The 16522-nt window shown below is 35.2% G+C and overlaps 1 protein-coding gene across 1 annotated transcript; it reads right to left on the reverse strand.

Moving 5' to 3' along the window:
- Positions 1-13406: 13406 nt before the first annotated feature.
- LOC106348553 (ethylene-responsive transcription factor TINY-like) lies at positions 13407-14569 on the reverse strand. Its single transcript, XM_013788316.3, has one exon. The coding sequence runs from the start codon at positions 14349-14351 to the stop codon at positions 13677-13679; it is 675 nt and encodes a 224-aa protein (XP_013643770.2). The 5' UTR covers positions 14352-14569; the 3' UTR covers positions 13407-13676.
- Positions 14570-16522: the final 1953 nt, after the last annotated feature.

A 16522-nucleotide genomic window follows, 5' to 3' on the forward strand; every position in this document is an offset into this window, starting at 1 on the left:
AGTTTGCTTAGACAAGACATGAAGCAGATCATAATCAACTTGGAGACCCCTGAAATCTACTCTGGATAAAACTGGACAGAAAGATGCCATTGCAAAGGTAAAAATATAACCAAGATATCAAAGTGCATGGTTCTTCAGAAGATTACGTAGATGAAATGAATCAAAGTGGTTGATTTGATATTGCAGGCATCAAAAGAGAATGTCTTGTTGCAGATAATTAATGGAAAAGCTCATGTAAAGTATTCTGGCGGGAAATTTGATGATTTATCTTTGATCATAGATGGAAATTACTTGTTTATGCGTTGGATGACGATATAAAGCACTTCTTCTTAGAGCCAGCTGTTGGTTGTGTTGCAGTCAGTCGTTGTATGGTCAACTCTTGGGTTTTGATGTAATGATGATTATTCTTTATTTATGTATAGACTAACAAAATGATATAGCTGGTTAATGTAAATTTAATCTAAAATTACTATAAATTATTCAGTTATAATATTAATGATGCCGTACATAATTTCTTTTTTTTTTGATCAAATCCGTATATAATTCATCTAAACCAGATAATCAACTAAAATGCTAAACAATTGTGTCAATACTATCTACACTGTACTAATGTTATTCTTTTAAAATTGGATATAATTCTTTAAACGGGATAACCATTTCAAATGCTAAACTAAGATTAGTTTAAATTTTTTAAACTGGATAATAACTAGATAATAAATACATAAATAGATAATAAATCCGGAGAATAGTGTACAACCGGATTTTATAGCCGGATAATAAATAAATAATTTTGAATATGATAGTAATAGCCGGCAAATAGTTTTTATATCTGTAATATGATTGCATATTATAACCGGATTAAAAATCATGTTTTCGAGTTGATTTATTATAAGAGATGAAGTAATATGTACGTGTGAAACTAAACCGGATATTTTAAAAGCTAATCCGGATAATACTTGTTATAGCCAAACATATCATTATGTTAGCCGAAACTAAAATATGTGATACTTTGATATGTTATGATGTTAGTGGTATTTATCATCTCATTTAGTTCATTTAAGTCATTTTAGGATGCATTTAAGCATATATATTGCATTTATATGTTATTTCATTTGACATGGGCTAAAGTGCACATTCAAAAATTTGGGATGAATTTGCAAGGTTAGTTTTACAACTTAGTAAGTTTCGGGTCAAAATAAAAGCAATACAAAGATCAGGGAACATTTGTGCAATTGTGAGGTGGTCTAGAATGTGCAATCAAAACATCAGGAATTAATTCGAGAAAATATATGTACAATCCAAAAGTATGAGGTCAAAACAAAACAATGAAAAACTTGAGGCATAAGATATGCAAAAGAGCCAAAGTTGGCCATTGTTGTGTCAGCAAGCTTTTGAAGATGAATGGTAGTCGCGACGGTGAAAGCCGCCAACTCCAATCCAAAGCATAACACCCACAGAGTGACGCGATGTGATGGACGGCGGATCCAGCAACAAAGGTGACGCAATGCAGAGTTGACTCAAATTAAAAAAAATCCAGAATACAGTGAACACGGAAGGAATGAACCAAATCTCATCCTGAAACAAAGAACCAAACCAACAAATACAGTGACACAAGAAACTAAGAAACCAAGGAAACAAGAAGAATCTAGAAATAAGTAAAACAAAGAAGCAAATATCATCTAAAGCTCTACGTAACTAACCTAATGTATCTTGCACACAATCTGAATCCGACACCAACTGACACGCTAACTGACACAAGATATGACTACACTATCCCAAATCTGGCTACAAAATAGACCTCTAGCAACTCTCTCACTTGGCTTGGACTGAAAGGTAATTTTGCTACCCCTCGATAACCAAATATGCAAATACAAGTTTTTATGCATGAATAGCTAATTACCGAGCTAAATATGGATATTGAGCTAAATAGCTCATCTGTTAAAGGTAAAAAAAAATCAATTGTATCGTACGTCTTTGTTTTTCTAAATGTTTTATGTTTTATGCTTTTTCTAAGACCATCTCCAATAGTAATTTCTATTTTTACTCTAAAAATATAATCTAAAAATTGATGAGAGTTTTGCTCTAATGGTCACTTATATTTTTTGCTATTACACAACTCTTAACTTTCACAATATTAAAATTTTATCCATTCATTTTTACTTCATATACTATAAAAATTACACTATTTATACAACTAAATGATTATTTAAATATTAAAAATTTATTACAATACATAATTATAAGCAAACAATGTACTAAACATATTATTTAAGTGTGCAAAGTTATACTATATAATTTTAGTTTGGTGAATAATAAATACATATAAAACTATAATTTTGTAAAGAAAAAAAATACATTCTGAAAATAGAGTAAATGAACAATATTACTCTATATTTGGCATATTATTGTTCATTTCTCTAAATTTGATGCAGAATATTATTGAAGTGAATTTTATTATATATTTGAAGTTTAAAAGAAAAAATAGAATATCACTAGAGATGTTAAATGACTATATACTGTCGCCAATGGTTCACTATTTTTGCCACCATTAACGAGTGACTTGAATAAATTTTTGGGAAATTGCATTGTATAACTTTCAAACAAATTATAATTCATTGTGTGACAAAAAGACATACCTTGCAAATATGTATTGTGTCTTTTGTATAATAATGTCATTATATCTTTGTATACAACAGGTGAAACCTGCACAAAAAAAAATTTAATTAATAATTTGTAATTGTAAAAGGTAAAACGTGGTCTTTCATTACTCACACATCATTTTGAACTGAATTTTTTCTCACCAAAAGAACAATCAATTGTGATAAAGAAAAGACAACGATGAAGGCGGTGAGCACACAGAACAACTCTTTCATTTCATTTCTTTTTTTTTCTTAAATCAATTGATTCTCACAATCATGCTTTTGTTTTCATACTATGTTTTCGTTTCTGTTTTTTTTTTACTGATCTAGTGGTCGAGACAAGACAACAATGAAGGCGTAGACGGTGCCGCACACACAACAACTCTTTCAATTATTAATTATTTTCTTAAATCAATTGATTCTCACAATTATGTTTTTGTTTTTTTTTTTTACTATGTTTTTGTTTTTGTTTCTGTTTTACAGATATAGTGGTGAAGAATAACGACGGCGAGTCGGTAAAAGCATCATCATGTCGAGAAAAAGAAAGGAGATGAAGACGATCTCTATATGGTGATGAAGAATAATAATGGTGAACAAAATGAATGTGTATCAGCCTATCTAAAAAAAGAATTGAAGAAGATGAACTCGATGTAGATAGTATATTCGGTGAAATGAATAGTATAGTATATACTCTTAAGTGTAGCTATCTATGTAAGGTTACCATACTATTTGATATATATTTCTATACTATTCCTTAAAAATATAATAATCTGTCATGTTTTTAAATTTGATAGTTCTCTTCTTTGTCATTTGTGTGATTGAATGTAATATGAAATTCATTTTTCGAGTGTTGGACAAATTTGATTATTTGGAACATTGTTTACTATACTACTTAGACTATATGGAATATAAAATATGCAACATGCTAACCAAGTAAATGTGCTTTCAAGTGTCTAATATTGAAAAACAATTTATAGGTTGTATTCGGGTTTATAGGCTCATGCCCAGGGTTTGGATTTACAAAGTAAATATTTGGGTATAGTAAACTATATTATATATCCATAATTTCATCAATATAGTGATTAGTTGATTGAGTTTAGTGAATAGAGAATAGAATTTAGTATTTAGGGTTAGGGTTTAAATTTAGGTTTAGGGTTTAGTGATTTTGGGTTTAGGATTTAGTAATTGGAAGGTGTAAATTGAGGTTGGGGTCAACATAACTTCTTACATGCAAGCATATACATTTCATAATTTCACCAATATACTATACTATTGATTTTGTTCTATTCTAGGGTTTATATTTGTATTTAAAATTTATATTTGGGTTTATGATTTAGTGATTAGGGTTTAGGGTTTACTATTTGGAAGGTGAGAGTTGAGATTGAGGCCATCATTAACTTTTTACATTAGGGGTTATGGATGTATTTGTGATAGGCTTTAATATCTAAGGTAGAGATGGAATTAGTGTATATTATTTTGTTGATAGAAATTAAATGGAATATACCATTATTGCAAGAATGTTTTATTTTTGTCCATTTATTTATTGATCACAGTGAAACATATACGGTTATTTAGTATGTGACATGGAAGGTATATATCTTCCTTTTTAAGATAATAGTTCGTAGTAATAATGATCATACATGTTGTCAATATCATCTCACCATCTCTCCTTTACCGGTTACTTGTAAGTTTAAGGAGTAAAACCGGCTCAAATCAAACTTAATTGTTAGATACTTAATTTTTAATTCTGTTAAAATCAATGTTTTCTACTTAATTTTCATCTCAAACTTAGTTATTTCACAGATTCTCCCTAATTTTTTTGTTTTGCTTGGTACTTTGGTTTGGTTCACGTGTGTACAAGTATAAATTAATGGTGTCGACGTACGTACACATGACGAAACTTCAAAACACCAGCGTTCGCATTTACTTTTTACTTTTGTGCTTACAGTGTTGAGCTTAATGGCCCACTTATTGTATGTATTACCTTATCTAGTTAATTTTGTCAAAAGACAAAATTTTTGGCTTTTTGACTTTTGAACCCTGTATACATCATGTTAAAAGGGTTATAAGAAGACCGTTAATGCTGTATTAACTGTTAAATCATCTAAATATTATAATGTATTATATATAACATGCATACAAATTGAAGAGAGATATAATGAATGAAAGGAAGTCATCAAAGATATTTTTTATTCTCTGTATATCACAGTTTTTTTTATTTTTATTTCGTCGCACCTCTCTTTTTTTTCTTCTACCGCTTGTTGTCACGATGAAAGCCTGATGATATACAGTATTTGTTTCTTCACAGATTCGTCTTGTAATTATCATAAACATTGCGGTAGTCGAAATGTCTGTTCTTTTATATTATTTAAAATGATGGTACTGTGCCATCATATCATTCAACCACCGTTGCAAACTTGCAATGTCATTCCGAATTTTAATATTCTTATAAAATGTCTTCTTCTTTTTTTTGTTAAAGGGTTTTATAAAATGTCTTTTAACAAATTGAAAAAGTCTTATAATAAATGAAATAATGTTTAGTTTCTTGTCAACTCTGCAATAATAGATATATAAAATAGTTGTAAAACAAAGATGCATGAATTGTTTCTTGATAATGAGCATCGAACAAATTTGTTTTTCAACAGTAATTGACCATTTCTACTTCTCATTATATTATTTCTTGAAATCTATCTCCTCCCTGGAGATAGAGTGGACCGTTAAATTTTCAATCATCCCTAAAATCCATGACTCATCGATTATTCTTTTTTCAGCTTGACTTTATGACACACATATCAAATACTAAGAAAAAGGATTCACAGTTTTTCACTTGTTACTCCCACTTCCTTCCGGTGGTAAATTAAAACGTCCATGCATTCTGTTGGTAAATGCTATTCATTTTTTTTTATGTTCCCAAATAGCTATTGTTGTTTCCTATCAACCTAATTGACTCATAGAAGAGGATAATGATTAATCTATTTTGGAGTTATAACTATACAATAGTATAAATACCTTAATTATTTACTTCAATGCCAATGATCAAACACTACAAGAAAACATCGGGATACTGAGGGAAAAAATCGTCGGTATGTCGTCGGAATAACGCTATTCCGACGACATACCGACGAAAAAAGTCCTCGGAAATATCTCCTCAGAAATTCATACTTCCTCGGAATTCCGTCGGAAATTTCTGACGGAATTCCGAGGAAACAAAATTCCGAGGAAACTCCGAGAAACATATGTTCGTCGGATGGTTCCTCGGAATAAACCGATGGAATTCCGATGGTCAAATCCTCGGAAGTTTCGACAAAACATTCCTCGGAATGTTTATCGGAAAATTCCGAGGAACATATGTTCCTCGGAAAATTCCGAGGAACATATTTTCCCTCGGAATTTTCCGAGGGAATGGAGTTCCTCGGAAAATTCTGAGGGAGTTTCTCGGAAAATTCCGAGGGACAAAACTCCCTCAGAATTTTCCGAGGATTCCATTCCCTCGGAAAATTCCGAGGGAATTATGTTCCTCGGAATATTCCGAGGGAAGAAAGTTCCTCGGAATTTTCCGAGGAACTCCATTCCCTCGGAATTTCGAAAAAATTTTTTTTTTTAAAAAAATTTAAATTTTTTAAATTTAAATTTAAAATTTAAAATTAAAATTGAATAAAACATTAAATAAAACATAGTAGATAATATTCAAAGTTAAATAAAATATTCAGAGTTTTTGGTAAAAAAAAAAAAAAAACTACGGGTCTTGGATGTTCGGGAACACCTCGTTCGGGTACATCCTCTTCATCATCTCCATCATCTGCTCGTTGAGCCTCTTCTGGGTCTCATAGCCCGCCTGTTGAGCTGCCATCTGGGTCTCCAACGCAGATATCCGATCATCCTTGTCCTTCAGCTGAGCCGTAAGAACTTCCGGATCAACATATGGCGGTGGTGCAGAAGAAGGAGCAGCCGACCGGGAGCGACGACCCAAACCGACCATACGTCCCTTCTTCTTTGGAACCGACTGAAATATAAAAAACCAAATTTAGATAATATAAATTGATGATAAAATAAAAATCAAGAAATAAATAAATTGAACTTTTAAAAAAAAAACTTACCGATTCAACGATTTCGTTGATTCGAACCCGGGACAAGTTGGTCGAAGCCGTCGAATCGTCATCATCGGTTTGAAGCTGAGACACTTCGTCGTACACCTGAGTTTGGACCAGGTCGACCACGTCCCTCACAAGACCATCATCAATCTGACCGGTCTTCTTGTTGGTATACGCCCTTTTCATTAGGGCGAGATCATCAACCGGCTCGCCCTCATTTTTTTCCGCCTTGAAAAAAAATAAATTAAACAAACATTAGAAATTTGAAAAAATGCATAAAAATAAAATTCTGAAACTTAAATAATTAAAGAAAAAGCGGTTGAACTTACCATGCGATCCGCGAGAGTGGCAATAGATTGGGCACCCAAGTTATGCTTGTAGATGCCCTTCCCTTTACGGTCGCTCCTGCGGTTGTTGGAGTTGGTGGAAGAAGTTTCTTTCGTCTCTTCCTTATCCCAATGCTCACACAACTCCTTCCATACCGTGTCGTTCATCGACTTTGGGACCTTTTAATTTAAAAAAAAAAAAAGTTTAATAATTTAAAAAATAGTTTAATAAATTAAAAATTGTTAATAAATTAAAAACTACCTTGTTTGCTTCCCACTTCTTCTTCCACTCGTACATCTGCTTCCCATAGTTGTCCATAACTTTATGGACAAAATGGTTATAGATAGAGAGCGTATCATCGGAATTCCAGTTGAATTCTTGCTGAAATAGTTGAAAAATAGTTTTTAAGCACAAAAATATAAATAGTTTAATAATTACAAAAATAGTTTTAATAAATAAAAAATAGTTTAATAAATATAGAAAATAGTTTAATAATTACAAAAAAAAAAGTTTTAATAAATAAAAAATAGTTTAATAATTAAAAAAATAGTTTTTAAAATATTTAAAATGTTTAATAAATATAGAAAATAGTTTAATAATCACAAAAAATAGTTTTAATAAATAAAAAATATAAGTAAAAATTTTGAATACTTACCGCAAACTGACGAAACCACAGATGCTGCTTCTCGACGGGGAAGTGAGTGAAAGTCGGATGTCCCTTGTCGAGGGCAGAGTACATCATACGGTTGATCCATGCGCTGATCCCGTTCCCGGATCGGTTGAACCTAATAAAAAGAACAAATTATTAATAATCAATCAAATTTTAAGGATAAAAAATAAAAGTTTAAATTACCATGTTTGACCATGTCCATGTGGATACTCAGTGAGATAGGGAAGATGGTCACGACCGGGCTGTCGAACCAACTCCGCAACGCTCATCACTCCCGGAGGACCGGGTGCAGCAGCGGGACCAGGAGCGGGTGCAGCAGCGGGAGCGGGAGCAGCAGGAGCGAGTAATGGAGAGGGAGATGTATGGTATGAGCTGTGGGGCGAAACGGAATCCTGAACATGGCTGGAAGAACCCCGAGACTGGCTCCCCATACCACCCCGGCTACGACGCTGGCGAGGCCGGATCTGATCATCATTAGACCTGTAAATTAAAAAAAAAACATATTTAAAAATTATAGTTTTTAATCACAAAAATATAAATAGTTTAATAATTAATAAAAAAAGTTTTAATAAATAAAAAATAGTTTAAAAATTTTAAAAATAGTTTAAATAAATCCCAAAAACATAATAATAACGAAAAATAGTTTTAAAAATGTTTAAAATGTTAAATAATTACAAAAATAGTTTTCATAATATTAAAATGTTTCATAAATATAGAAATTTATATTTTACATATAAAATACATAAAACGTTTTATAACCACAAAAAAAATGTTTTTAAATATTATATAAATGATTTTTAATCTTAAAAAAAGTTTTATAGATTTTAAAAATGTTTAATAAATATATAAATGAATTTAAAATGCAAAAAATAGATTTTATATACAAAAAACGTTTTCATATATATATATAATTTCAAATTCGATTTTTATAACCACAAAATTAATAAAAACTAAAAAAAAAATTCAAATCAAGTGAAATACATAATCAAACTCGATTTTACACAAATCTACCATTCACCCTAACAAAATCTATAAATCTCATTCCAAAATCATCAAATCTACTTAAAAACCATACAAATCTAACCTAAAAGAGTGGGATAGAGTTCTTACATGATTATGGGGGAGGATTAGGGGAGATTCGCCGGAAAAACGCGAGAGAGAACGGTGGAGTCGCCGGAAATCGCGAGAGGAGAGGCTGTGCGGCGCGGATAGAAAGAGAGAAATGGGGAAGAAGATCGGGCTCGCCCTAATATTATGAGGGGTCCGACGGAAACTATCCGTCGGAATTTCCTCGGAAATATTTTATATTTCCGTCGGAATTTCCTCGGAATTCTTTGATTCAATTTTCCCGAAATATTTGGCGGCTAGGTTAACCCGGTTAAATGAAAATATTCCGACGAACAAGGATTCCTCGGAATACCCTCGGTAATCTCCGAGGAATTTCTGAGGAACCAGGGTTTGGGGTTTTAAAACATCGATTATTTTCGCCGTATTTCATTTCTTATACAATTATAATGCATACCATTGAGGACTCTTTGTATAGATGATTATAAACCATGAAATAACACAATTTCAAAAATAATTGTAAGTATTCCCTTTACCGTTTATTAAAGTGTATAAGTGTTTCTCTTATGTTGTGTGGTTTTCGTTCATGTAATCGTAAAAAGTGTTTGTTATTGGATAAAACACCAAAGTTCATAGTTCCAAACATCATAATCTGGTTATGACACTTAATGAAGGTTATATACGTGTTATTCAATCCGTAAAACGTTGTTTTCAATTTAAAACCCCAAGTTCCTCGGAATTTCCTCGGAATATACCGAGGAGATTCCGAGGAGATCCTTATGTTCGTCGGCATTTCCTCGGAATATACCGAGGAGATTCCGAGGAAAAAGAATCTATAATCAAATCCCCAATTCCTCGGAATTTCCTCGGAATTTTCCGAGGAAATGCCGACGAACATAAAGAGTTCCTCGGAATTCCCTCGGAAAATTCCGAGGAAATTCCGAGGAACTTTGGGTTTTCAATCGAGAAGATCTATTCCGAGGAATCTCTAAGTTGTGTCTTCAAATCTTTCCCACGAATTTCCGGAGGTGGACTGTCAAACACCCTCTTGTTCTTCATAAACAAATTCCTACTTCTACGATATGGATGATCTGGTGGTAGAAATCTCCTGTGACAGTCAAACCAACACGTTTTCCTTCCGTGTTTTAGTTGGAAAGCATCAGTGTTATCTTGACAATATGGACATGATAGCCTTCCATGCGTTGTCCATCCAGATAACATACCATATGCTGGAAAATCACTTATTGTCCACATTAGTACTGCCCGCATTTGAAAGTTTTCTTTACACGAAACATCGTATGTTTCAGCACCTTGAGCCCATAGTTGTTGCAACTCATATATTAGTGGCTGAAGAAACACATCAAGTGATCTCTTAGGATGCTCTGGTTCGGGAACGAGAATCGAGAGAAACAAAAACTCTCGTCGCAAGCACAAGTTTGGGGGTAGGTTGTATGGTGTAAGAATGACTGGCCATAGAGAATACTGTCTTCCACTCTTGCCAAACGGGCTGAAACCATCAGTACATAATCCAAGGTAGACATTTCTTCTCTCATACGCAAAGTCGGGATACTTTGATTGGAAATGCTTCCACGCTTTTGCATCTGAAGGATGTCTGATCTCACCATCTGTTGAGTGCTCCGCATGCCATCTTATTGGTTGCGCTGTGCGTTCAGACAGATACAGCCTCTGCAACCTTTCCGTCAAAGGCAAATACCACATCCTTTTATATGGTACTGGAACTCTTCCACTCGTATCTTTATAACGAGGCTTCCCACAAAATTTGCATGAAACCCGCTGTTCATCCGCCCTCCAATAAATCATGCAGTTGTCTCTGCATACATCTATTACCTGATACGATAAACCAAGACCAGCTACGAGTTTCTGAACCTCGTAGTATGAGCCAGGAGCTACATTATCTTCGGGTAGAATACCTTTTACATAATCAGCAATCGCATCCGCACAGTCTTCAGCCAAATTATAATCCGTCTTAATGCCCATCAATCTTGTAGCAGATGATAAAGCTGAATGACCATCTCTGCAACCTTCGTACAATGGTTGCTTTCCAGTATCCAACATATCATAAAATCTCCTAGCTTCGGCATTGGGTAAATCTTCCCCTCTAAAATGATCATTTACCATCTGCTCAGTACCTACACCGTAATCTACATCCGTTCTAATTGGATCTTCTAATCTAACCGCTGGCTGAGGTTCGCTAGTACTACCATGTTCATAATCAGTTTCTCCATGATGATACCAAATTTTGTAACTTCGTGTAAACCCACTCAAATATAGATGAGTCCAAACCTCCCATTGTTTAATAACTTTTTTATTTTTACAATTAGAGCAAGGACATCTTAACATACCTGTTTTTGCTTCCGGTTGTCGGTGAACTAACCCCATGAATTCGGTTATACCTTGTTGGTATTCTTCCGTAAGCAATCTCGTGTTCGGATCCAAATGAGGTCGATCGATCCAAGAACGAAAATAATTTGAAGAAGACATGTTTTTTATGAATCAAATTCGTGTGTAAAGAAAGTGAGAGGGAGGATGAAGATATGGAGTGAATGAAGAGGAAGAGGGGTGCTTGTATTTATAGTTGAAATCCTGCCGACAGTCCGAGGAAATTCCGACGGAATTCCGATGCAAACGGCTAGTTCGTCGGAATTTCCTCGGAATTTTTAAAATCCCCCCAACGGCTCTCCAACGGCTCTCTAACGTCTATAATATTTCCTCGGAATTCATCGGTTTTTTCCGAGGAATACTAGTTTCCTCGGTATTCCGTCGGAATATTCCGACGAGATGAATTTTCCTCGGAATTCCGTCGGAATATTCCGAGGAAATTCCGAGGAAGCCAAATTTTGTGTTTCCTCGGAATTGCCTCGGAAATTCCTCGGTATATTCCGAGGAATTCATTTTCCGTCGGAACGTCCGTCAGAATACCGCTGTTTTCTTGTAGTGAAAATAGACATTGATATCTGAGTTTTGTTTTTAGTCCGTCTCTACTCAGTCTCTACTCAGAAGTTATAAGGTTTTCTAATCATCATATATGACAGCAAAGCTTGCAAAGACTACTAAAAATATTGCAGATTTTGAATTTGAGTCATTGAAGATTCTAATACTCTTAGGTTTAAAATAATATTGATGATTGAAATGAATTATATAATATTTTAGGAGAAATCATATGAGATGGAGATGATGTTAATCTTCTCTAGAACATATATAATTTTTTTCTTAAAAAACTAAAAGCAGCAAATCAAATAAACGGATTTGAAGGTAGCATTATTCTAAGGTAGTTATTCTTTTAATCAATTATTATTACCTGGATGTTGATTACAAAATTTCCCAACAATCAAAAAGATGTCAGCTTTCTTACAACTTCTTTGGTAAAGCTGAAAACTGTACATTGTTTTGTCGGGACAAAACATATATAAAATTAAGGTTTTGTACATAGTATATACTTTCCTTACTATATCAGACTCCACTATCCACTATCTTTCACAAATACAATTATTGAGAGCATCCTTGAAATGGCAAGCAAGAAAAAAAGAAGTAAGTTTTAATTAAATTAACAACAGTTTGTCTAAAAAGCTCACTCTGCTTTTTTAAAGGTTATGCCTAATTTTATTCGAAGATATTCGAACTTATTCATTTTTATTTTAGTCTCATTGTTTTTTGGTGTATTGTTTACACTGTTTTTGGTTCTCTGTGAATATGAATGCTAGCTAAGAGAAAATGATTAGATACCTAACTCAAGTTCCAAATCTACTAACATATCACAAAAATTAGCTATATAGATAAGTATTTTTTGTCCAACAATTCTAAATACTGTGACACAAAACAACATTGCCATAAACCATTAAGGTTACATGTTATTATGTTGTGGTTACATGTTATTAAGGTTACATGTTATCATGTTGTGGTATATATATGACCAAATTTTAGTTCTAGCTTTCCAGGGATACCATTACGTTGTTAAACTTCCAAAAGATTACAAGGTTTAGTTCATGGAGCCATGGATGTGTTACATTCCTTAATTACGTTAATCTTGATTATACAGAAGTCATTCCCATAGATTCTTCTTTCAACCTATGTCTACTCAATAAATTAGTGAAAAGCGACATATTCTAATTACAGTTTATCATTAAAGTTTTATATAGTCTTTCATTCAACAACAAAAAGAAAAGAGACGTAATATTGTGACTAAAAATAAATGGGTATTAATTTTGAACCATTCATTATAGTTTTGCTTACACATTTGTATATTCTAATCAAACTAGCTACTTGTATTACAATATTACTCTTAGTGCTTGAACGATAGAAGAAGAGATTCTTTTGTATTGGGTCGCAAAAGGAATGCAATGAGTAAAAGTCATAATATTTATTAATACAATAAGAGTCGAATGCAAAATAATTTAGCTGTTGATTAATTATCTTAATATATATCGCCAGATATATACAAAACACCATCATATATAATTGTACTGATAGTTGAAAAGAATGTAAGCAAACAACGATTGGTCAGGATTAGTTTATGCTTAATGAGAAGAAATGTTTAAATAATTTGCATCAGAGAAATGGAATAATGACCATCTCGAATCAACACATGCACTCAAATAGAATGGTCATATCTTCTATTGGCTAGTAGTCCAATATTATTTATTTTACAAAATTTCCACACTGACTTACAAAAAACGAAAATTATGTACAAGTATTCATATATGAAACACACACCCTCTCTCTGTCACACACACACACAAACACGCAAATTGAGAAAAGAGGATCAAAGACAATTAACCCTAAACTCACCCCACTACAAAATATAGGGTTCACAAAAACGTAGTTAATTAACACATCATTACAAGCAGTTCTTTATAAAATTATAACTTAATAATTAAACAGTCCTGAAAGATCCCAATCCTGTGAAAATGAGCCAGGAATCATCTCATAATCACCTTCTAACAACTGGTGAGGTGGATAAACCCAAAAGTCTGCCGGGTCAGAGAAAATGAACTCGTTACTTAGCTGAGTCGTGCCATCATAGCTCGACCCTAAACTCGGCAGCTCAACAATCTCCCCTAGCTCCTCAGAGCCTGTCCCTGAAGAAGACACAAGAGACTCCAGAGAAGAAGACGACTGTGAGGAAGAAAACGTAAAAGATGAAGAAGAAGTAGAAGACTGTGAGGGGGTCATGATGATTTCCATGTGTGCAGCTTTGAGAGCTGCGGCTTGGATGTCTCGAGGGCTGAGAGAGCTTGGCCGTGGGAAAGAACCGGCGAGGTCAGGGAAGTTGAGTATCGCAGAGGCTCCTTTGATGCTCAAAGCGGCTACGTCGTGTGCACGCGCCGCCATCTCCGGGGAAGGAAACGTTCCGAGCCATATACGAGATTTCTTCCTCGGCTCTCTTATCTCCGACACCCATTTCCCCCAGTTCCTCTTTCGGACACCTCGGTAAACCGGATGCTTACCGGAATCTCTAACCGCGTTCGTCTTCTCTTTCTTGGTGTCTTGACTCACTGAGTTAGTCGCTGAGTTCTTGAACGTACTGTCTAATGCTGTCATTGGTGATCTTACTTTTAACAAGAGCTATATACCAAAAACACCAATGGCACATTAACCACTGTCTTTTTTGGATTTGGAGGTTTTGGGTAGTGAAAATGAATGAAGTTAAAGAAAAAAAAGTTTGAGAATTTTACAAAATATATTATTTTTGGAAATGAGTTAATTAAGGAAAGTGAGAGACACAGCTTGATGGGTATTTGTCTTCATTTCTCAATCAACTCTCTTATTTATATGCAACAATTGCTTTGGGGGTGTGGTAGAGGGGTAAAGGAAGATATGGGACAAATATTTCACTAAGTAAGTAAAATAAGAAAGGACCCACGGGGCTAAATTTGATTTTGATGCCCTTTAAAAGACCCGTACGTATTTTTATTGATCATGACAACAGCATAAATCCATATTTGCCTTTACCCAAAAAAATAAATACTTTAAGAGAATATAATTTTTTTTTTTTTTTTTTTTTTTTTTTTTTTTTTTTTTTAAAATATATATATTAGATTAAAATATCAACCCGAAAAACGGGAACCGGAACAAGACCTCCGGCTAGTCGTCGAATAAACAGTAAATCTCACAAATAGATTAGGCTTATCACTATTACACAAGGAGAGAACAGCATAAAAACAGCGGGAGGGAAAAAACCTAAGGTTCGGGGATCCGTTACCGGTTCCCGTCATCACCAGAAGTCCGCGGCCAACGACGCCGACCAAATCGAAATTTAGACGACCACTGCAAAGATACTTTCTCTCAAACCAGCGCCGACACACAGCTGCTCGATCCACACGACACTCTCTTTCTCTTACCGACTATCAAAAAATGGAAATCGAAACAGACCAACTAGTTAAGGGGAACCGCCATCCTCAACAAGTCCGTCTCTCTTGGCAGACCCTGACCAGTACGGAGATACGGAGAGGTCGTATTCGACACACTAACCCGAGACTTGAACTTGATTTATAGATAGGGGGAGTGAAGAGATAACCTGAAGGCTTTCTAGAACCGAAACAGAGACGCTTCGGCCAAAAGAAGCCGTAAAACGGGCTGAGATGTGGCTGGCTAAAAACACGCTGAGACGAGCACCTGCAAGCCATTGATGGACTCCAACTTGCCGAGAAGATCAAAGACCCACAAGGCACTGGGATAGCCGGAGACCAAACGTGCCGTCACGGAGAGGAAAATGAACCTGCAGAGACCACCTGAAGGTCCAACCATCTCACACGCATCACCTCTAAAAACTAGAGGATGAATCAAAAGGCTAGGCTGAAGCAACAACCGGTGACAGGACGGAGTTGCAGATACAAAGAAGAACCGGCTCGAGAAACCCAAAACAGAAGGTGCACAGTTCCGAGAAGGGCTCTCTGCTGTTTAAACCGAAGGCTGGAGGAGACAAAGACCGAGGAACACCACCGGATCTCCGACGCCTGAGCATAGACAACTCCACGCGTCAAGAGAGCCAAAGGTCTTCACGCGCCATCGAGGAAACTTGCATCTGACACCGCCAGAGAAGAGACCACCGCTGCACGTCTAGAAGTCGAGGACCTCCGAGGCACATCTTGAAAGGGGTTGAGACCGAGTCCAAAGCCGAGACACCAAGGCGACAAACTAACGGAGACAACCGCCTCTCCACACCGACGAAAGGACAGATCCGAGTCGAGTGAGACTCTTCCAAAGCCCACGCGCCACCAACTCGCGGAAGTAACCGATGAAGCAAGACAGATCTGGGAAAAACGCTCATCGGTACTCACCACCCAAAATCCGACTCTCCCCTTACCAAAACGCCTTGCTGCCTCATCTTGACACCGGGGAAGGCCACCATAGACTAGATCTGTCACCGAGCTCCAGATCCAGAGAGCCAGCTTCCGGCAGAGCTCCCTAGGGCTTCGACATATCAGCTGCAGGACGTAGAGCGAGGGGAAAGCAAAGAAGAAAAGAGGAAGGGTTAAGAGAGAGCCACCGGCGACGGCGCCGAGGCCACCGTGCCGGAGGGGAGGAGATGATTTTTTTTTTGTTTTGTGTCGAGAGAGAAAAAATAGAGGAGAGAGAGAGAATATTTTTTACTTTTTTCTTTCTACCGATTCGTTTTTTATTGGGGAAATTTTTGAGCAAAATAACGCTCTAAAGATGAAGAGAGTTTTTCTCATCTGAAATTATCATTTAAAACATTGGAAACGATTTTC

The sequence above is a fragment of the Brassica napus genome, chromosome A6, assembly GCF_020379485.1.
Source record: "Brassica napus cultivar Da-Ae chromosome A6, Da-Ae, whole genome shotgun sequence".
Taxonomy (NCBI): domain Eukaryota; kingdom Viridiplantae; phylum Streptophyta; class Magnoliopsida; order Brassicales; family Brassicaceae; genus Brassica; species Brassica napus.